The 23659-nt window shown below is 34.3% G+C and overlaps 1 protein-coding gene across 1 annotated transcript in view; it reads right to left on the bottom strand.

The window, feature by feature from the left end:
- LOC140449240 (neurexin 1-like) overlaps nt 1-23659 on the bottom strand; it is a 412155-nt gene that overhangs the window by 77951 nt on the left and 310545 nt on the right. Inside the window, exons 10-12 of the mRNA XM_072542432.1 lie at nt 19531-19771; nt 15832-15979; nt 6928-7036 (exon numbers count right to left, since the gene is read on the bottom strand). Of these exons, the coding sequence (XP_072398533.1) occupies nt 6928-7036; nt 15832-15979; nt 19531-19771 (498 nt within the window). The remainder of the gene's footprint in view (nt 1-6927; nt 7037-15831; nt 15980-19530; nt 19772-23659) is intronic.

Genomic DNA, 23659 nt, shown 5'->3' with positions numbered 1-23659 from the left:
TTTGTTTTGGCTCATGCAGTAAATGAATAGAAGTAAAATAATTATCAAAAATAAGATGGAATCGCCTTTGAGGCCATACTTCATTCAATCTGTCTACATAGGATAGAACTACTGATGCACCCAATCCAAGGACTTTATATTGTTCAGGTATTGTAGTGGAATTACCTTGTTAAGGAGAAAACCAAACTATGTATCCTAGACGAAGGGCTCCTACCCACATTTTGTACCTCCAACGGATTGGTTTTCCCCTGATGAATTGTTTTGTGGGATGGCGACCAAAATACGGAACCATTGCCTCATCTATGCTGTGATGTTGTTCTAAAGGGGAAAATTGTATAAATTTTTTGTTTATTACGTCGAACAGGGGTCGCATCTTGGCAAATCTATCAAATTTATCTAATGACAAGTTATTGCAAACATGCAAAACTTTCATTATGTGGGAAAATCTATCCCTAGATATAGCAGCTACCACCATTGCGTTGTGCGAATCGTCACGATTTTCCCAGTACATGTACCTTTTCGGCACAACCACATAACCACTCAATACAAGAACGCCTATAAAACATCGAATCTCATTTTGAGTAATGTCGTTCAAAAGATTTCTTTGTCCTGCGTAGATGTTAGTATATTCGGTAACCAAATTGATGACTTCATCATCAAAAACAAATTGAAAATTTCCATCGGCGACTGAGTCATTTTCGGTCCAAATTGAGTTTTCCAGTAAGTACAATCAGAGTGTTGATACAAGTCTCCTTGAATCCAGTGTGCAGATATTCTCTTCTCTAATTGATAGGGCAGCTTTTCCTTGGAAAGAAACAAAGCCAATGGTATATTGTCATCATCCGAATCTTCTTCTGGTAGGCTGAAATTCACAGAATCTTCTGGTAATTCAGTCGCGTTGTCAAAAACAAGTCCCACATCGTTTCTCAACTGACTACCCGGTAAATTATTTATTGTAGTTAGTTCTTCATCGCCGGAGTCGCAATCGGTGACATCATCATTGGCATTTTCTGGGGGAAATATGATCAAACCATCTGGAGGGACTGGGATTTCATCAGAATCAAGCTCTTCTAATAGCTCATGCAATTTGAGAGGCCTCCTGAAACAATACGCACGTTGGTAGTACTAATTACTACCGTCCTTTTAAAAGAATAAAATGAAATCCCAAGCGGCGAGCCTTTGAAACAACGTGGCAACTATTCGAGCCAAGAATATACGTACATAAGTTCCTATTATACAATAATCCACATGCCAATGCCGTGAAATAACAGTTTTTTAATTCTAGACTTACCTCCAATTATAAGCATCCATTTTGTAGTCCAAAACCTGGCAATTTACACAGATAACCTCACAATTACAGCATGTGCGCGCACTAAAATCGTTCAAACTTGTCGAATGCTGGCTCTTGAAAACACTCCATCTAGAGCCATCTATCAGTTGGTAGCTGTACTAACCTAAATTACGCATAATTTATACTGCCTTTTAAAAGGACGGTAGTAATATCTGGGTTAAAAATCAATTCAAAATTTTTCAAAAAGTTAATTATTGATATATATTACAATAATTATTGTATTAAATAAATAAGTTTAACTCACTTTATTTGCAGCTAATAGGTATAAGACTAAAATATTAATAGTGCTAACACCATCGCTGATTTATGTCACTAGATGTCGCTTTTCGGAACTTACACATAGCGAATAATTAAACCATAATCACTCTGAGTATTATTTAAATTACATTGGCCATTTTTATTTTTCTTATTTAATATTACTAATTATTTAAAATATATGGACTGGTGACTATTCACTCTAATTTTTTCTGATAAAAGTCAAATTATTCAGCCTAAGCTCTGTCGACTTCCATATCCAGTGCTGATTTAATTATAGCAATGCTTTTATACCTTATGATAGCACTCACATCCACCAAAATCACCAAAACAGGAAATATAATTTTTCACAGCTGACAAAAATACTCTATACCTCGGTCGGATTATTGCCCCACTTACCTCCCCATTCGAGTGAATATCCGCCCTCCAAAAGAAGTGAATATAAAGGACAGAGAAAATACCGTTCTCATCTCATGGATGGTTTTTGCGAGCGATTTCCCAACCTTTATTGGCATGAAATTCATTATTTCCCCCCTTTTTGTCGTATCGTACGGGAGGTGTCAAAAATAGCTCGTAATAGGTAGGCAATTATAGAAGTGTGACAAAAGCCCCCATACGGAGAAAGTCGCTAGCAAATGGGTTTAGCGTACAAAGGAAAATTTGGATCTATTAGACCAGTTCATCAGGACTTAAAATATATAAAAATGGTCGAAAAATTATATTAAATCGGAACAACAGTGTTAATAATACATCTTTCAATGATAGTTTTTAATTCTATAAGTTTGTTATGGATGCAGAAATCCTTGACATGATGGAAGAGAGACGGATATATAAAACTAAAGATACTGCCAAATACGGCGAAACCCATAGACGAATTAGAGCTAAGATAAGAAAATCTAAAGAGAAATGGTTCTCGGAGAGATGCGAAGAAATCGAACAGTGCGAAAAGGTATACGACTATCACAATATGCATAAGAAGATAAAGGAACTTACAACAAAGAAAAGCTACAATATTTTATCGAAAGGGCTATGCGATGATAATGGAAATCTACAACTAGACCCCGACAAAATAGTTAGAATCTGGGAAACTTATGTGGAACAACTGTTTAATGATGACCGTCCTAGTGGGTATACACTGAGCAATGATGATACTGGCCCTTCTATTCTAAAATCAGAAGTGGAGAATGCTATAAAGGGTCTTAAAAATAACAAAAGACCAGGCAACGATAACGTATACGGGGAAGTATTGAAAATGCTGTGCGAAACAAACAGTCAATTTCTAGACTCACTCGTCAGACTCTTTAACAATATTTATAACAGCGGGGAGTTTTCTGAAGACTGGCTAGAGTCAACTTTTGTTGCCATACCGAAAAAACCAAAAGCAAAGTCTTGTGATCAACATCGGATGATAAGTCTAAGTTACCACATTTCGAAGGCATACACCAAGGTTATTTACAACAGAATAAGCAAAAACTGCGAGGATAACATTGGAGATTCGCAGTTTGGGTTTCGGAATTCTCTTGGGACAAGAGAAGCACTCTTTAGTCTACAGGTACTTATCCAGCGCTGCAGAGATATGAACAAAGACGTGTACATATGCTTTATAGACTACGCAAAAGCATTCGATATCGTAAAGCACGAAAAGATAATTGAAATTCTCCATAAGATCGGAGTCGACTACAGAGACATTCGAACAATAGCGAGTCTCTATTGGGGCCAAACAGCTAAAGTGAAAGTAGGATCTACATCTACCAATAAAATTGAGATCAAGAAAGGGGTACGACAGGGCTGTATCTTGTCTCCTATTCTCTTTAATATATACTCAGAAGAAGTATTTAAGACAGCGCTGGAGGAAAGCACAGAAGGCATAAAGATAAACAGACAAATAATTAATAACATAAGGTATGCTGATGACACTGTGATTCTAGCAAGTAGCATGGAGGAACTGAGTTGCCTAATGAGTAAGATACAAAAAACAAGTGCACAATACGGACTCAGACTAAATATCACAAAAACCAAATGGATGTTAGTAAGCAAAACCCAACAACCACCACAGCAACTGATATTAGACGATGAAAGAATTGAACACGTGGATTCGTACATCTACTTGGGAACAACAGTTAACTCAAATTGGGATCAAGCGAAGGAAATACGTATAAGGGTAGAAAAGGCAAGAGCATCGTTCACTAGCATGAAGCAAATTTTCACCTCTAAAAGCCTCACCCTACCTCTCAAAATTCGACTTCTGAAATGTTATGTATTCCCGGTTTTGTTATATGGAATGGAGGCGTGGACAATGACCGCAACATTGATGAAAAAAGTAGAGGCCTTCGAAATGTGGGCTTACCGACGTATATTACGTATATCCTGGACTGAGCACGTGACCAACGAAGAGGTACTACGCCGGATAGGTAAAGAGAGAGAGGTAGGAATAAGTATAAAGAAAAGAAAGTTGGAATACTTGGGTCACGTTATGAGACACAATAAATATAGAGTACTACAACTGATCGTCCAAGGGAAAATAGACAGCAGAAGGGGTCCAGGGAGGAGAAGACACTCGTGGCTCCAAAACTTGCGGCAATGGTTCGGATTGTCATCTGCTGAACTATTCAGATCTGCCGCAAACAAAGTCAGAATAGCCATGTTGATTGCCAACGTTCGGAACGGACAAGGCACTTGAAGAAGAAGAAGAAGTTTGTTATAGTTTTTACCACAAATATAGAAAGCCTTTATAAAAGTAGGGATTATAAAAGTGTGCGTATTTGTGAGTACTCTTTGGGCAAAAAACTGTTTAATTTATAGAAGGGTTTGTCTGAAGGGAAACTGTTTAATTTATAGAAGAAGCAAAATTTTTCAGGAGACGAAAAACAAAGCTAATCCTTTAAAAATAAGGTTTAATTTCTGTTCTAAAAACTTAATTTTAATTTTACATCATGTTATATGTGATATAAAACCTAAAAAAACTATATGTGTTGGTAATATTAAAAATGGATGCTCGATTTAAATTTTTTCTTGGCCTCCACCAGCACTCTGGTTGTTTGAGCAGTATTCTGGAACAAAACCCAGATGTAGTATGAGTTTTAGTGTATCTACTAATGTTGATAATCTGATCTGGTACTAATAAATCAGATAAGAGTCCATAATATAAGTTGTAGTGCAGAAAAATATTTACCTTTACTCATCATTTTTGTTCATGAAGTCCAAGTATACGTCTTCATGCTGATCATTGCTCTCACGTCCATCCCACATCAAGTTACTGTAGAAGGTCTTAGCTTCAGTATTGATAAGAAATTTAGTTAAAGACTGTAGGTCATTGTATTTCACATGAGAGATTGAGAATAGGGGCTCATACAAAACTTTTAATTCTTGTGTGGTAATGTTGTTCTCTTGTTGATGGTTCTTCATCCTTTTTTTCTTGTATTTATTGGTAATTTCATGGCTGTAATAACTACCAAAGAAACTCGAACGATGTTGAACTAACCTTAGTGTAGAACTATCTACATAAAGACATATGATTGGCCTTGTAGGTACTTTAATTGGTACATATGCTTCAAAAAATTAGTCCAAGACTTGAACATGCCTTTTATACAGTCAATTACTATGAACAAGCATGGTTTTTGTAGATAATCTGGATGAGAAAGCTTTAAAACGCGTTCCTTTGATCCTGTTATAAGGTTCATTTTCATCTTATTTGGATGATGAGAGTAATAGCTTATAAATCTGTTACTACATATGGGTTTTCTGAACCATCTGGTTTTCAACATATTGTCTGTATTTCTTACAATTCTCATGTCAAGGAATGGTAGAGAATTATCTACCTCTTCCTCCACTGTAAATTGTTGATTATGATTGTTGAAAATCTTCAATTGTTAAAAATATTTTAATTGAAAACTCTTATCCTCCAGATATGCTACATAGGATGTTTTTTTTCTAATATTGTTAATATAAATAACTTAACACCATTTTTTGCTAAATCTCAAAACGTATCTAACAATCAGAACATCTATTATCATTCACTACCTTTTATACCATCATTAACACCTAAATTAATGCAAACACTAAAGGTTATTGACAATATAAAAATAGCAACAAAGAACATCAAAACTATTTCATCTTTATATTCCAAAACTAAATATCCTATAGACAAATTTGAAAAAACAAATGTAGTATACAGCATTAGTTGTACTCTGTGTGAAGCTGAGTATGTTGGTGAGACCGGAAGAAATCTTTCAAATCGCATTATTTCTCACAAAAGTGATTGCAGAATTAAAAAACCATCTTGTGCGTTGGCAGAGCATGTAATCGATAAAGACCATACTATGGATTCTGATAACAAATTTTATGTAGTGAAAGTAATAAATTCAAAAGGACTTTTTTAAAAATGGTTTGTATTAGCAAAAGTGATAATAATTTAACCAAAAGATCAGAATTTCAAAATCTAAGCAAAATTTATAATTTTATTATTTCTTTATAATTTATATATGAAACTTGTAAAATATCACATTTTAATTTATATTTCCATATATCTGTTACATTTTTTCTCTATCATCTATCAATGGTGAATAAATCTTCTTCTTTTTTGTATGAACTGGTAACAGACAACGGTTCATTTATACCGTCTATAGTGACGTGGTTTTGGTAAAGGTTAGCGTGGGGGTTAGCGTGGGGATTAACGCGGGCATTGGCGCGGTGGTTGGCGCGAACAGTTCTGATAGTAGGATTTTGATTGGCGGGTGGAGCGGGCGATACTTTATTTATGAGAAGACTCTATGTCGAAGGTAACCGTATGCCGTCATTTCTTTTATTGAGACAATTTGGCCTTTTGTCAATTTCAATTTTAAATTAAAAAAGGCCAAATTGTCTGATGCGGGGACACCACAGTTCATATCGTTGCAACATTTATTCTGTTTAGTAAAATTCTACATGTTTAAGCATCTTCATTAAACTCCAGTGTATATTATCAAATATCCTGTTCTGACCCTTTGAATTTTTTTAGTACTTTATATTTTAATTCACGTAAGAATTATTTATATTAACTATAAACTTTATATACTAAAATACCACTGCATACACGTAAATTGAAGGAGACTTAAAATGTTCGTCGCTTTCGTCTGATTTATAACTCTTAGTTGGAGTCAAAAATCGTGTATATGCAGATTTACGGATCAATCTCTGTTTGTCTAGAACACAGTATGTATGTACATATTAAACCCATACATTTTACATGTTTATAACCAACTTCGCCTTACCTACTACCGAATAATCTTCTCTACGCTGATGACGTTTTACAACACAAGCTGTAAAGTTCGTTATTATCTTACCTCTTATAGGAGATTGGCCATCGAGTTGCAGCTTTAAATTAGATCCCCTTCTGGATAATCTCACTGTGTGAAATTCGTTGTCGTTGACATTTTGGCCGGCCAGCAAGATCTGAAAATTAAATCAGTGTTAATCAACTGACTGGATTAAATCCTGACAAAGAAGGAGTGAGTAAAGAAAATTGTGAGATAATGAAAAACTGTTAACAATGAAATGACGCCACACTTAATAATTTAAAATGAACCAAATATATAAAACCATTAATAAATTATGATCTTTGTAAGTTTGAATTATATTTATCATTAAAAGTACCTCATTTGAAAGTACAAAAGTAACAGTACGATCGCGTTAATCCGAACGGAATCAAGGAAACGGGTTGTTCGGATGATCGCATCGTTCGGATTACCTATGACGTTTTATTGGAAGAAGAAAGACTGCAAAAGCCCAATAAAAATGACTCAAAATGCTTTATGTATATTAATAAAATATTAAATTTTATAAATATATATACAATATATTTAATAAATACATATTATCTATATAAATTTTAATGTGAGCAGTAAAAAAATCTGTAATCTTTTTCTGGACGCCAGTCTCAACGTGCTGATCAAACGCTCCGTCTCTAATACGCCTCAGCATCATGATCTCCTCGCTGCTGTTGAGGTTGTCTTCTGCCCAACTGATGGCCGTGTTCAGGGCTTTAACAGCTTCAGCAGCAGAAGTCTTTAAAGCAAGTGGTTCATCATCAACATCCTCCTCTTCCGTTTTTTCATTTTGAATGGCTCCTAGACGTCCTTGAGATTAATTTTCTTCAAAGCTGCTACCAGATACGTTCTACTTTGCTCATCAGCAAGAATGTTGGAGAGTAAAGCTTTTCGATAGCGCAGTTTTGTATTCTGGATAACATTCTGGTCCATTGGTTGAATCATTGCTGTCATGTTGGGTGGTAAGAAGATGACAAAAATTTTACCATCTTCACTACAAAGTCATCAGTGGACGGATGACCAGGGCAGTTGTCCAGCAGCAGTACTGGCTCCTTAGGTAGGTTTAAACGTGCGAGAGGATGAGGAACATCAGTGACGAATTCAGTTTTGAACTAATCTAAAAACAAATATCTTGTCGTCTAAGCAATTTTTTGCCCTCGATACCATGGGAAGATCAACAGATTTGAATGCACGAGGCTTGTTAGCCGTCCCCACAACGAGCAAACGAAGTTTGTGAGTCCCTGAAGCATTTACACAAGGCATAAAGGTGATTATTTCTTTTATAATTTTTCGACCAGGAGCGTTCTTTTCTTGAGATGACACCAATGTACAGTCTGATAAAATGTGCCAAAATAACCCACTTTCATCTGCATTGTAAATTTGCTCAGGTGTCAAATTGGTTTTAAATACAAGTTCTTCAAATTTAGTTCGGAAGGGTTCCATGCCGTTAGTATTACTCGAAAGTTTCTCACAAGTATTTGAGATGTCTAACTCCATGACGTCGTTTGAAGTTGTCCAACCAACCCTTAGATGCACTAAAAGCTTGGTAATTTGGTGGATTCACGATGGAAATGACGGGCTTTTTCACACAACATTTCACCACTTACCGGAACATGCTTACTCCGCTGTTGTAGGAACTACATAAACAACGCGCTTTCTACCTTCAGATATTCGGGAGATTAGATGGTTTTCCTCTTCTCTGGACCTCTTTCTGTTTCGCTGACGAACTTTTTGATCTTGTCTTTGTTCTTTTCAATATCCGTAATGGTAGATTTGCTAATACCCAATTGTTTTAAAATGAACCTGTAGCTAGTTCCTTGCTGTATGAACTTGAATATTTTGGTATTTTGTTCGATAGTCAAAGCACTAACAGAACTAAATAATATGTAGGTGGGCAAGGAAAGTAAAAACCGATGATCGCTCTCTGGCCTTTCATAGACTCGACAACTCTTGTCATTGCTATGTAGGCAGATCCTATTTCCATCGGAGAATAATACCTGACTCCATTGATAGTCGTTCCAATCCAGATGTTCTCGAGCAAATTCTAATCGCCTTTTCTTCTAGGCTGCAGATAGGTTGGGACGCATAGCTGCCCTTTTTGGTGTCAGGTTGGCTGCCTTTAGTCTCCTTCTGACTGTTCAAACGCTGGTAACCACACCTCGGACCTCTCTTAGCTCTTTTTTGAGTTTAGCACCTCTCAAATGTCGATTTCTCAAGCATTTGTTTCCGGCCTTCTCCTTGTCGACGGATATAATCAGCAGTATCTTGATACCGACGATACGAGGTCTGGCTTTTAAATAACGAGACTGTGCGCGCAGAAGGTGTCCTAGAGGGGAAGAGTGGGAAACGAAGCATTGGATAGCTGGAAGTGTCTATTCTTTCAGTACGAAAACACTTTCAGTAACTTTGCCATAAATATTTTTCTGTTTAATGTGTTCTTGTTTGTGATATTGTTACGATAAATATTATGACTTATAAAACTGTAAACATATTATTTCTAATTCTATTCTATTCTAGTAATTTCGCCACTCAGTTCAAAAACCTGTCTGCCTTCCATCCTTTCCGATGTGGGTCGCCGTCCGAATTCGAAGGAATTCTCGATTAAAGGTATTTTATATTAAAAGAGGGAATTTTGTTGAAAACAGTTAGTTCTAGTTCTAGTTTTGAATATCGAGTTTAAATTGTAAGCCGGAAATAAATATAATTAAATATTGTGAAATAAATTGAAGGGGTGGGTGGATGAAGGAAGTAAGTAACAAAAGTAAGTTTTTGAGAAATTTAACTCCAAAGTTTAATTGCTGGAACTTTTTTATTAATCGATTTTTTAAACCGATTTTTTTTATTCTCACAGCTAGGATATGTATAAATTTTTTTGTAAAAACAAAAATCCCCCCGATTTTTAAAAACTTATTATATTATAAAAGGGGGTATGTGGACTTACCTCCTTTATCTAGGATAAATATTTGCATTTTCTTTTGAATAAGAGCTATAATCAGAAAAAAAATAACATGGATGTCAAGTAAACACTTATATTTTTGGTTTTACAAAAGACTGACAAACACTGAATTTCTAAGCAGCTTTTGAATCAGTCTAAGGATATTGTACCACCTTCTTAAAATTTTTGTTGCTCTATGATGGCTTCATAATACCACTTATCCCTTTCTGGAATGAAGCAAAGCTGTTCTTTTAGATTGTCTACCTTTTCTTTGCTTAAGGATCCAGTATTTTGGATATGTCTTAGAATGTTAAATTCTTCAGGTAGAAGGGATGGGAAATTTTTCTGCTTGAGGATATATACCATTTTAAAAGGTGTGTAGTAATCGTAAGACTTCTTGAAAAGGTATGATCCAAAGATATCTAGGCGAATCCACTTGATTCCAGTTTTGAAATTAACCTTTTCATTAAGAAGATCTTTTTTTCTATTCATTAGTTTCATGGTTTTCATAATATTTTCCGTGTCTCTAAAGTGATGTTGCATGTCTATCACCATATTTTTCTTGGTTGAAGAAACAATCACATCACGATATTCATCAGGGATGTAAATGTTTTGATGTTTCTTTAGTCGTTTTTCAATACGTCCAAATGCTCTATCCGAGTCTAAGTACGAGTGTCCTACCTCTGGAAAGTTGTGCTCAATCGTTTTAAAGATGCCTTTGCCCACAAGATACTGGAACAAATATACCATCAAAAATTTTTTATTTTGCCCGGCACACGAGTCCGTCCACAAAACTAGATGATCTTTTCCTTTGAAGGCTGGATCCACTTCGATTGTTTGTAGAAAACAACTAAAAATTTCCGAGCTACTTCTGGAAGCTTGATTTTCCGTCCATGTGCAGAAAACGGTTTTTTCTACATTTTTGGTTATTATGTAGATTTCTAAGTTGTAAAACCACATTTTTCTAAGATAAAAGGCTTTCGAGGTACTAAGCCTAGGTAGGGACATAGTTTTCTTTAGATCCAATGTTACATACACAGTGTTCTCTGATTTGCTAGCAAATTCTCTATCTGCTTTTTGAGATTCAAACGCTGATTTGTAATTTTCAGCGTGCTCTTCATTACTTTTGCCAGAATCGCATGTGCTACATGTATCGCTTTTGGGATAACCAAAAGACAGATTAAATTCATTATTAAAAATGAATCGGTATGTAGCCTCTTTTATTTGAAATTTTTCATTTCTTCCGTCAGTTCGGCATTTGTCTAGGTAAAGTTTATGCATTCTAGGGATCGAAAGTTGCGGTGAAAGATATTTTTTGTGAATATTACAATGCCTGGAGTAGTGCGACTCTTCTGCTGGGAAACTGGAAATATGCTCAATGACGTAAGCAGCAACTTCAGCAGGGGTCTTGTTAGGTCTGACTGCGTGTTTTTTCCTTCTGTCCGGTTCAGGAGCATTTTTCCCTGATTTTATTGAAGTTTGGATTAGGTCAACCTTTTTCAAGCTAATTGCAAACAAGGAAATGAAAGCCCGTTTGCATACGGTAGTTTGCCGGCCACTACAAGTTACATTGTATTGGTAGGTGACAGTTTTATGCTTTAATGCTCCAGTTTTCTTTCTCATTGGTTCCCTTTTTTAATGCTCTTAAAAAGAAGGCAGTTTTTTGGATTTACATCTAGTTTGTAGTAGGAAGAAAATATTGATTCCCTTTCTTCTACAGTTATTGACTGAGAACACTTGTAGCGGCAATTTTCATTGCATAAAATCCAAGAGTTAACGGTTTTAGCGGGTTTTACTTGGCCTATTTTAGAAATGTAAGCCAGACCACTTTCTCTGCACTTGGCACGTTTTCGTGCTTTCCATTATTTAATCTTTTTCTGTCTTTTTCTAGTTACTTTTACTTTTAGTGGAAATATTTTTTTCTTAGTTTTAGTAGGCAAATTAAGAGCCTCTTCATTTCCATTTTCAGGAAGAGCAACGATCTCATCATATGAAATTTACTTGTAGTTCAAAACTTTTTATTCTTTGTGGTATGGATGAAGGAAGTAAGTACTTTATCTTGTTACTTACCTCCTTCATTCACTAGATATTTAAAGTAGTATGGTCAATTACCTCCTTCATACGCTGACTATCTCAGTTATTTTAAATCATAGAAGGCTGGGGATAAGCGGAAAATTTAATTTAGCACTTACCACCTTCATCCATGCGGATAACTCATTTTCTTAAAAAATGTCACTTACTCCCTTCATCTACTCACCCCTTCAATTAGTGCATATTGTAATAAAGACTTTAATAAACTTGTAAGTGTTATAAATGTAGCACATTTTATAATAAATAAAGACAATAAATTAGAATAATAAAAATACTACAATATATTTAAGTTACGTTTTATGTTCCCTTTTTATATATTATGTATTTTTTTTTTTGACTTGCTACAAATAATATTTGTATTTGTTAAGTAGATAAATAAATAAACTTTAAACTCTAAACACTGAAACCTCGATTACTATGCTTTAAAGTTAACATTATATTTGTTATAAGTTGTTACAGTTTTAAGTAGATGTATATCATGTTTAAAGAAAATTCTCTCCGTACTCATACCTATGTGCTGTTTTGATGGCACTTTATGTGTACTGGAAACTTTAGAAGTCTGTAACTAGATATCATCTTGAAGACAAACTATTATGCTTCCATTAATCTTGCTAAGTAGCAAATATTGATATTAATTATACCTAAGGCTGTTATTAAATACATACAACAGGAATACTTATAAAGTTACACTGTATATTTTAACTATATACCAATTTGAGCATAATAGTCCAGGCGATATCTGTTTTAGGTTGGGTGTAAAGCATATAAAACTCCGCCTGTGGTGACAAATGGGTGGATCAAGTAGCTCAGGAGTCACCACTGCCAGTCCTTCTTCTTCAAGTGTCCTCTCCGCTACGAAGTTTGGCAATCATCATTGCTATTCGTATCTTTGAAGCTGTTGCTCCAAATAATTGGTTAGATGTGCACTGGAACCAGTCTCTTAAAGTGCGCAGCTAAGATATACGTCGTCTCCCCACGCTTCGTTGGCCCTGAATCGTTCCTTGGATAATTAACTGGAGCAATCGGTACTTTTTCTCTCTCATCACATGACCAAGATATTCCAACTTTCTTCTCTTGATAGTGATCAACAGCTCCCGTTCTTTGTTAATTCTTCGAAGAACTACACTATTTGTTATTTTGTCTGTCCAAGGTATTTTCAAAATTCTTCTGTATATCCACATTTCGAAGGCCTCTAGTTTATCGGTATTGCTCTTGTTTAAAGTCCAAGTCTCTACTCCGTACATCAGTATCGAAAAGATGTAGCATCTTGTAACGATGCGCTGGAAGTTCAACAGTTCGAACCGTGGGAGTGTCGATAATCGCGCACCCATTTCCACGACGACACGACGAGGTGGGATCTGGAGCGGCTATTTAAGGCGAGCGACTTGCGGAATTAGATTAGTATTGTGGCTAGGGTTCTAGGCTCCCTGGCTCGCTGGTGTATTGAATCTGCGAGCCGATCCGGACAGAGAGACTTCCGTACTACGATTATACTCTGTCCTCAATCAAGCAGGATCCGTGGGTATCGTGCATTGAACGTTACCGTATAGCGTGGATCTGCACAACCGAATTTTGCGAGTGCGTTTGGCGCTTCCGCTGGATTGAAGTGGAAGCGAGCACAAGTCTGCGTGCGATTGAATTCGCGTATTCCATTATTTTTGTTAGTAATAATAGTTTTTCTTTTACAGGCGTCCGTCCGCCGGGGAATCCACTCTTGCGGGATCCAGATGGGGACCTAGAGTACTTTTTATTTTTATTTCCTTATTTTGTTTATACGTTGAAACTAATAAATTTATTTTTATTTCAACCTGTGTTTTACTGAGTCTGTCGCTTCAAAGAGCTACCCGTTACAATCTAACCAATCTCATTTTCAGGTTTAAGTTAATGTCATGACTTCCCAGAATGTCCTTCATATTAACAAAAGCAGCTCGAGCCTTTCCGATTCTAGTTTTTAGTTCTTCTGTGATGTCATGGTTGTTATTAACGCTAGTTCCCTAATATTTATATTTATGCCAGTCCTAAGACCGGGTAAAGGAGGCAGCTGGGCAGTGGCCTGACAGCCTACTCCCGGAAAAAAACACACTTTTATGAAACCTGAACATTTGCCTTAAAATACAGGACAGAACTTTCGGAAATGACTCAAGCTCAAAAAGATAAAAGCTTATGATTACTGCTCTTCAAGAGACAAGGTGGCTGGGAAAGGTGTCAGGGACACTAAAACGCACACAATTCTATATAGTAGAAAGGAACAAGGAAATGTGGAGTTGCATTTGTGGTAGATAATGATTTTAAGTCAAAAATTATAGACTTTCAGGCAGTCAGTGAAAGGATATGCAAGTTAAGAATTTGCACCCGCTTCTTCAACCTAACAATGATAACCATTTACTGCTCAACAGAGAAACAAGAAAAACACAAGGGAAAGCTTCTACCAACAGCTGGAGATAGTATATGACAATGCGCCCAAAAATGACATCAAGATTATAATAGGTGATATGAATGCTAAAATAGGCAAGGAACCGCAGTTCCATGCACGGCACAACAGGAAAACACCCACTGCACCATGAAAAAAGCGAGAATGGGGAGATTTTGATAAATTTTGCCACCAGTAAAAACATGGTTATAAGTTCCACATGCTTCCCACATAAAGACATACACAAAATGACATGGATTTGACCAGATGGAACCACAACCAATCAAATCGACCATGTGCTGATAGACAAGTGGACAGATAGTCCCACAAAACATTATACATGAAGATGAATTTGAAACGGTTGAAAAGTTTACATAGCTGGGTGTAAAAATGTATGCCGACGGATCAAAAAATGGAGAAATACGGAAGAGAATAACGCAGGCAAACAGAGCTTATTTTGTTCTCTTCCATATATTTCGGTTAGGTCACCATGCAGGGTAGAGACGATGGCAAAAAGGGAATAGGTATAAAGAGGAAGTCATGGCTGCGAAATATTCGAGTCTGGACAAACATGGCTGTAGACGAATTATTCCACATTGCAATAGACAGAGAAACACTTTTAGAAATGTGGTCGCCAACCTCCGTTAATGGGGACGGCATAGGAAGAAGAAGAAGATATATTTCGGTCTAAAAATGTCCACCGAAATACAAAGATAAGAATCTATAACACCTTAATTCGACCAATAGCATGCTATGGCATAGAAGCATAGGTCCTGAAAGAAACATCCAAAAGCAAACTCGACACATTCGAAGGGAAAGTACTGAGTAGAATGCTAGGACCTGTGGGGGAAAACGGAATCTTCAGCAAGTCGATAAAGTCGATACAACAACGAGCTTTATCAACTTTATAAGGAAACACCACTGTCAAAATTCATTAGAATACAAAGGTTGCAATGTGACGGACATGTGATGAAAATGGGAGAGGATAGGCTCCCAAAAAGAGCACCGAATGCTAGAATGCATGGAAAGAGACCGGTTAGAAAGCCAAGAAAGTGCTGGAAAGACACAGTAAACAGCGACTCACAAGCCCTTTTAGGAGTCCGTGTATGGAGAAGATCAGCCACAGACAAGCAAGAGTGGAGGCAAAAAATAAAGGCCAAGACTCAATTTGGGTTTTAGTACCACAGAAGAAAAAGAAGTGAAGCATATAAACGCAGTTTTATTTAATAAATCGCTCCAAAATATCACTAAAAATGATAATTTCGCTATGCATAAGTTGTAAAATTTAATAAACAAAATATGAAAAACTACACTGATTTCATTAAAAACTACGAGCAAACTGTCTCTGAGATATTATTAAAAATAACTGTAACAAAATAAAAACAAAAGTTTTTAAATTTTGATTTTCGTTTCTTTTCATAAAAACAAGAAAAACTTTATATCCTTTTAGACATTGAAACTAAAATCTGCACGACAATGTACTTACCTTATCCTTTTCCCTGTCTTCTTTCTTCTTTTCTCTGACCCCGAGCCTAAGAGCCAAGCGAATCCTTCCAGCGGCCACAGCCAACTCAATCCTATCACCGGTCTCGACGGTCGAGGTGATCAACAACAATCCGAGCGGCTTGCTGGTCCTGCAAAAGAGACAAAACTCCAGATTTTTCAAACGAAAAGATGGATTTTATAGAGAAAACGACGGATTTAAGCTGCAGGTAAAAACTGGCGAAGTCCCAGAAATATTTTTCAATTTCGGTCAATCCAAAGTTGATGCGGTATCCGTCTTTATCTATTTGGTACGTTTCAAGATTTACATATGAGTAAATGTAAAATACACTCATAAAAAGAGAGCAAAATTAAGTAGATTCTTTTATACGAAGATACTTCAGTTTTATATTTTTTAAATTCATTGTTTTGATAATTTACATAACGTCGGCTAACTGCCAAAACCCAACATCCGACATAAAATTCAAAATGGAACTAATTGTACAATCATAACAAATTTGTACTCTTTTTTCTTCTGACAAAACCCAACAACTGATTCGCAATGTGTTAATTTTTCAACAACTACAGTTTGTGCAAATTCTTTACTAGCAATACCCAACAGATTACTCTGAAAACAATTTTACCGCTACTCGTATAGCTAAAACCGAACACGCTTTTTTTGGGTTTTGCCTGATGGCTCACTTAAGCTTAGGTTGCATATCCATAGTAATCCATGAGGAAGAAAACCCAACAAATGTCTTATCAGTCTCTTTTGCTTCTTGTTATTGTTAAGTCAACGTCTTTGAGCTGCTTGGTTTTTACTTCAAAACTATAATTATTGTGGACAATTGTCTTTAACCCATAATAATTATTATCGACAACTAAAATTGTTTGTCCCACAGAGATGGTATCTAGAGGACGGCGATTAGCAAATATCGCATTAAAAATAGCAGGTTAGTACTTTTTTATGTCTATTTAGATTGCTATTTGCTTAATAAGGATTTAGTATTGTGTTAATGGGATTGAGCCACAATTGTTGGTTTAATGAAAATTACATTTCTTAACACAATACTAAATTTAACATACCACAAGAAAACAGTTCCAGAACCTTGTTAATATTGTTGTTTCTTTTACAATTTCAGAGAAAAGCTTTTATGAGGAATCAAAAAATACGTTACAAGAGATTGAGGCAGTTTTGGGATCTGATTTTTCCTACGAGGATCCGTCTTGGTTACCTTCTGCTCAAAGAGTACTAGATGATGTAGTTTTTCAAGATGAAATGGGTGATATCTCTTGTAGTTACACTATTTTGCAAAATGCAATGCCAGATATCCAACAATGTCCAGTGCAGCCATTAAAGGACTCAAATTGTGTGATAGAACTTACAATGCTACCAGATAATCAAATATTTCCTTCTTCATATCCAAAAATTCAAGTATTATCAAATGTCTTATTACCGAATAATATTGAGGTAAGTTGTTCAACTTCATCTAATACACAGATTTCTAACAAACCAGTGGTTGCTGAAGTAAAAAGTTTAAGAAGATGGAAAGCAAGTAATCCCAGTGAATGGAAAAGAAATGTGGCTAAAAGACGTCGTTCAGAGTGTTTACCCTATATTACTAAAAATGTTTTACCTGATGGCAAAAGCCCTAAACCAGTTAATTGTGACAAATTGTATCTATAAATGTACTGAGCATTTTGCAATGGAACTGCGACAGGTACTTTGCGCTAATTATTGGAAAAGGATTTTAAACGAAAAAAAGATTTTATTTTGTCAAACATACAGACTTTTACTCCAAAAAGACACTTATTAGTCAAGAAACACACAAGATAAAGAAAGATCTAATGTAAAACATTATTATTTCTCTGAAAATGGCAATGACAAAATTCGAGTACGCAGAAATTTTTTCTGCAAAACCTTAAGTATAAAAATGGATATAGTTACGCATACTGTGAATATTAAATATTGTATAGAAACATTCTCAGATGATGATAAATGCGCAAAACATACGCCTATTAATAAAACTAGTCCGGAATCAATTCAACAAGTTAAATCCCATATCGAGTCATTTCCATTAATAGAGTCGCATTATGGAAGAAAGAGCACGAAACGTCAGCATTTAGACAGAAATCTAAATATCGCAAGAATGTATAGCTTATATCTAGCCCTAAGCAAGGAAAAAAGTGGGTGCCGGTTTCTGAAATAACATACAGAAGAATATTTTCCAGAGAGTACAACTTGTCTTTTTTTAATCCAAAAAAAGACCAGTGTTCAATATGTTCTGTATATGACAATGCAAAAGAAGGTGATAAAGAACAATATAAACAAAAATATATCGATCACATAGACAGAAAGAAGTCATGTCAAAATGCAAAAGCAAAGGATAAAGAAAAAGCAAACAATGAAAATCATTTTCTTTCACTGATTTTCGACCTGTAAGCAGTATTACAAATCTCATGTGGAGATTTTAGCCAGTTATACTATATTCGCAAAAGATTTGTGTATAATTTATGTTTTTATGAAGAAAAACTACCGAATAATGCGTACTGTTACGTTTGGACAGAGATGAATGGACAGAAAGGAAGTTCACAAGTAGGAAGTTGCATCTTTGACTATCTAAAGAACAAAATTAACAGTAATGTAGCCCATATCACACTGTTCTCGGATACTTGTGGTGGGCAGAACCACAATCAGAATGTGGCTGCTTTATTGATGTACGCAATGGAAGTGTTGGGTAATGTTGAAATTATAGAGCGAAAGTTCTTGTAAACGAGACACACGCACATGGTAGATTAGATGCGTTCTGCAATAGAATGTGCAAAAACTGTGTACTCCTTACATGACTGGATAAACATTTTCCGCTATGCTAGATCAAGTAAAAGAAATGAAGCAGAAAGATTTCTATGACTGTACGGATATTGCGGAAAAACTTATTATTAACAGAAATATTGATCAAACCGGAAAATTTGTGAAAGGCCACTTTGGTCAGATTTATTACAATGATGATGACTTTCGGATAATTTTGATTGCCTTAATGTTTTTGAAGGGATAATAAAAGAGAGTAATCCAAAAAAATCATGTTCTGCAAGTAAACCTAGAAGAACTAAAAAATCCATCAACCACATAAATGATAAGACATCAGCAATACTGCTAAAGGTTTTAAAAAGACTATCAATAACCACTTCCTATAAGCGTAGCGAAAAAGAAAGAACTTCCAAAACTGTGCAAGAATCTTACCATACCAGAAGATTATCATGCTTGGTTTCAGGGATTATTAAGATTACCTGACATAGCAGAAAGAATACCGGAACCAGATGTACAAGGTAGTTCAGATGATGAAGAATAATTTATTTTTTTATCAACAACTAACAGAATTAAAGAAAATTATTTCGTTGGACAACTTATCCAATTCTCGATTTTGTTGCTGGTAAAATCCAACAACTTACAATTGGCTATAACTATAATAATGTATTGTTTTTAAGTATTAATATCTGATTCTTAATCACATTTTGTAAAATTAAAATATACCAAAAAAAATCCTAGTTTTATATTATTATGTCGATATTCTTATCTAAAACCTTTAAATGAGATTATCTCAAAATAACTAATTTGTCACTTGTCGGGTTTTGGCAGTAGGCCGCCGATAAGTAATATATTCGTACAGTTATAAGGCATTTCGAAAATCTCATTAGAGCTTACCTAAATCTAAGTACAATATCTTCAGTCTGAGTAACTTGTTCGGTATCCATGGTGACTTCCATGTGTTGAGTACCGTTAAAACTGAGAGTGGGTGCTTCTTTCCCACACGTAGGACCGCTGAAGAGTGTATTGGTACAATCGCATATAAATCGGTTCCAGCCTTCAGTACAAGTTCCACCGTTCAGACATGGCTGTGAAGGACACTGTTGTGGTTGGGTATGGCACAATGTTCTTATGGAACCTGCAATAAAAATAGAAAATACAGATTTCATCTAAAACATTTTTTATCATTTTTGATTTTGTTTTGTACTTGGTCTGCATTTTGTAAGAACAATGAAGTTTTCTTTTAATGCTTTTTATTAGTGTAGAATATAAATAAATCAGTAGTTTGAATTTGTACACCTTTTCACGCTGAAAGATTTGTTGCATAATTCCTATAGTTATGTTTGCTTCTGGAGAGCTTTACTTGGTCTGAGAAAATATCTTATGAAAAACAACCTCAAAAAGTTAATGTAGTGATTTAATACCAACCTTAGACTAGCAATATTATAAAATATATTCTACAACCAATATTATAAGCCTAGTTTTATTTCAGAATCAAATAATATACCAAGTAATAAGGTTTTAAATGAAGAGCATATTATTAGAGATGCCTTGAGTTTTAATTGAAAGGGATGAGTCTTCTATAGACAAAAGTTATGATTAGACTTCGGCAAATATGCAAATAAAAATGTAGAAAATATGCGCATAAATATGCACGTGTTTACCCGAAAATATGCAAATATTTTACAAAATATGCATACAAATAAATAAAAAAATCGTAAAATAGTAACAATTTTATTTAAAAAAAAAGTGTACATAACTAAATATTTCCTACTATTCATTAAGATTTACATTTATTTTAAGTAACTACATCATTTTTAAGTATGAATAAACTTATTTAGAATTATGGTAACAATAAATGACCAAGTGGTATTCAAAATTTTCTAACAAAAACTTGTGGCTTCTGTCTGAGTACATATATTTATATATGGAAAAACTTCGTTCAACATCAACTGATGTAACGGGAGCATTTTTCAAACTAACCAAAACATTTGGTTCTAAAGTAATTGTTTCCGAAATATTTCCAGCTAGAACACTGACTACTTCAGAAAGAATATGGTAACCTTTTTTTTTTCATAGTAGCTTCAAATTTTTTTAAAATATCTTTTCCAATATTACCTCTAACGTTCCGACAACATGACGCAAATTCTTTTATTAATGCTGTACTTTCGAACAATGACAGTTTTGGTGATTCTAACTGAGTAATTGTTTTTTGAACAAAACTAAAATTTGATTTTATAAATGAAAGTTCTTGTTGAAGCAAGTTACTCTGAAAAGTTTGTTTAGAATCCAAAAGAGATTGGGAACTTTCATCTGTTAACGTATCAATTATGTTCTTTATTTTAACAAAATGATCTGCATAAAAATTAGCTGCTTCTAACCATGTTCCCCATCGCGTTAAAATAGGTTGTGGTGGAAGAGGAATGTTAGGTAGCATTTCTTTATAAAGTTGAATTCTTATAGGAGATTTAAGAAATACTTTTTTGACACTGGATATCATGGTATTTACAAGAGGAAACTTTTTTCGTATTTCCTCTGCAACTCTGTTTAATCCATGCGCTACACAAGTAACATGTATTAAATCTGGGAAAAATATTTTTAAATTTTGTCCTGCTTTCACCATATAAGGAGCAGCATCCGATAAAATAAACAGTAATTTATTAGAAGGAATAGTTGTCGGAAGAAAAAAAGTTGCTAATGTTTCTTGTATAAAACGCGAAATTGTTAAAGCATTTGTTTTCTTAAGTTGCTGGCATGAAATAAGATGAGATTTTGGTAAGGTATCTTCTTTAAGAACACCAATCAATAAATGAGCAATATACTTTCCTGAGGAATCAGTGGTTTCGTCTACAGATATGTAAAAATAATTATCTGCAATTTCTTCCTTAATATTAATTAACACCGACGAGTATAGCCCGTTCACATTATTTCTTCTTAGAGACCGATCACTTGGAACATTAAGTTTGCAATATTTTTTTAGAAACGAACCAAAATTTACATTTGCTAATTTTAAAAGCGGTATGTTTGCAGACACTAATGCGCGACACAAGTCTTCATTAAAAGTTTCTTGCTCATCTAATTTTTTTGAAGTAGATTGGAAACATTTAGCCATTGAAGTTTGATGTTTTCCTCCTATTTTTCCTTTTTTTGCAATGTGTGAAGCAGTTCTCACATGTTGGTCTATCTGAAATTTCTTCTCACATGCTATCTATAAATAAAAATAAAAACCTTTATTTTAACCCAACCTTTAAAATATAAAAATATACAAGGTGTTTTTGGTTAATCAAATAACTGGTTTGGAAAAAAAACACTCGCTAAGTGTTTTAAATGCAGTATTAATCCACAAATTAGTTTTTGTTACTAACCATTAGTACATCATATAACTTATTTTAAAATTCAACAAAAGTTTTTTTTTTGTTAATTCAATTACAATAAAAATAATTGTGTTTTAGAATAGCTGACTTCATAAAAAAAAGTAAAGGTGAAAAATTTTTCTAAATACACACCATTGTATTGTACCATGGACAATTTTTTCTCACTAAAGGAAGCTATTTTTCATTTAAAAACAACCTACGAGTACTAAATTTCAAGTAAATACGTTTATTGGTTTTAAAGTTATTGTTGTTATTAACTAAAAGAATTTAATTTTTTTTAATTTTAACACCCTGTATCTCGAAAAGTAAATAAGTTTGACCCCTTATTAACTATATCGTTTTGTTCAATTTTTCGAGAAGTATCTACAGTCAAACGTTGTAAGTGTCATTTGGAAACACCCTGTATGTATGAAATATTAGATATTTAATAGAAAATATTAGATACTTACAATTTTGCCACAGACTGAACAGTAGATTTTTCCCATATCCATAGACAGCTCTTTATAAGGTTTAATCCAAGTTGAAGCACTGGTTGTTTTAGGCATTATAAAATCACAATCTTTCTTTTTGTTACGCACAACGAGTGTTTACGCTTTGAATATCAAAACAAAAATGATTTACAAATCTGAGCATCAAATTAGAAATGTTTAGGTACCTAATTCAATAAACTGGGAGATTTTGGAAAATCCCTAAATTAGGAACAAAACTATTAGCCGTTTACCTGCTGTTAAGATACAATAAATTGTAGATAGATTTGGGGATTAAATCATAAAATGCAAATGAGCGAACCCTTAGCGATTATCCAATAACTGAATGCCTCAGTAACCGAGACTTTCTAAGAATGTTGAGGGCTACTTAAATTGATCTTCTTTGAAATTGTAAATGTTTTGTACCTGTAGAGATTACGTACTTAGATCATTTCTTGATTAAAATGACTACAAAATTTTATACAAGAATTGAAATAAATTGGTATGTTTAAAAATTTTCAAATACAGTATAAAAATCTGAACTTTTATGCACTTTATGCAAACTTTTATATAAATATGCCAAAATATGAAATATTTGCATAAAATATGCACAATATGCAAAATATGCAATATGCATATTTGCCGAAGTCTAGTTATGATGAACTACTCGTGGTCGAAATGAAATCGGATCTGCATTACTGTTTGAAGTTTATTCAATCCTTCAAGCCTCTATAGAATATCAGTTTGATTTTTAACAATATTTTCAGAATTTTTCGTTTCATTAAAAGAAAATCAGTAACCAAAATGTTTATGATAACAATAATCCATTAAATAGAGTTGGCATATAACTATACTAGCAAAGTACACACAAATACTTACAATTTAATATTATTACTGTTTGATATGGTTATACTTTACTTAGATAAACATAATAAACAAATATCTAAGAAAAACAAACTACAAACTTCTATGTATAACTACCAAAGTAAATCTCTGGAAGATATCTGTACAAAAATTCATAAAGACAAAATTATATAAAACAGAATGGAAATTCCCATTAACGAAACTCACATTATTATTAGAAGATTCAACCAAACAATACAAATATTTTAATTAATATACAAATCATAAAACAACTGTTTCTATTTTCCTTTTTTACCTAGTTTATGCATTTAAAAAAAAGGT

This window comes from Diabrotica undecimpunctata, chromosome 8 (genome assembly GCF_040954645.1).
Source record: "Diabrotica undecimpunctata isolate CICGRU chromosome 8, icDiaUnde3, whole genome shotgun sequence".
Taxonomy (NCBI): Eukaryota; Metazoa; Arthropoda; class Insecta; order Coleoptera; family Chrysomelidae; genus Diabrotica; species Diabrotica undecimpunctata.
Note: the sequence above shows the minus strand (reverse complement) of the source record. Positions and strands in the feature narration are given on the sequence as shown.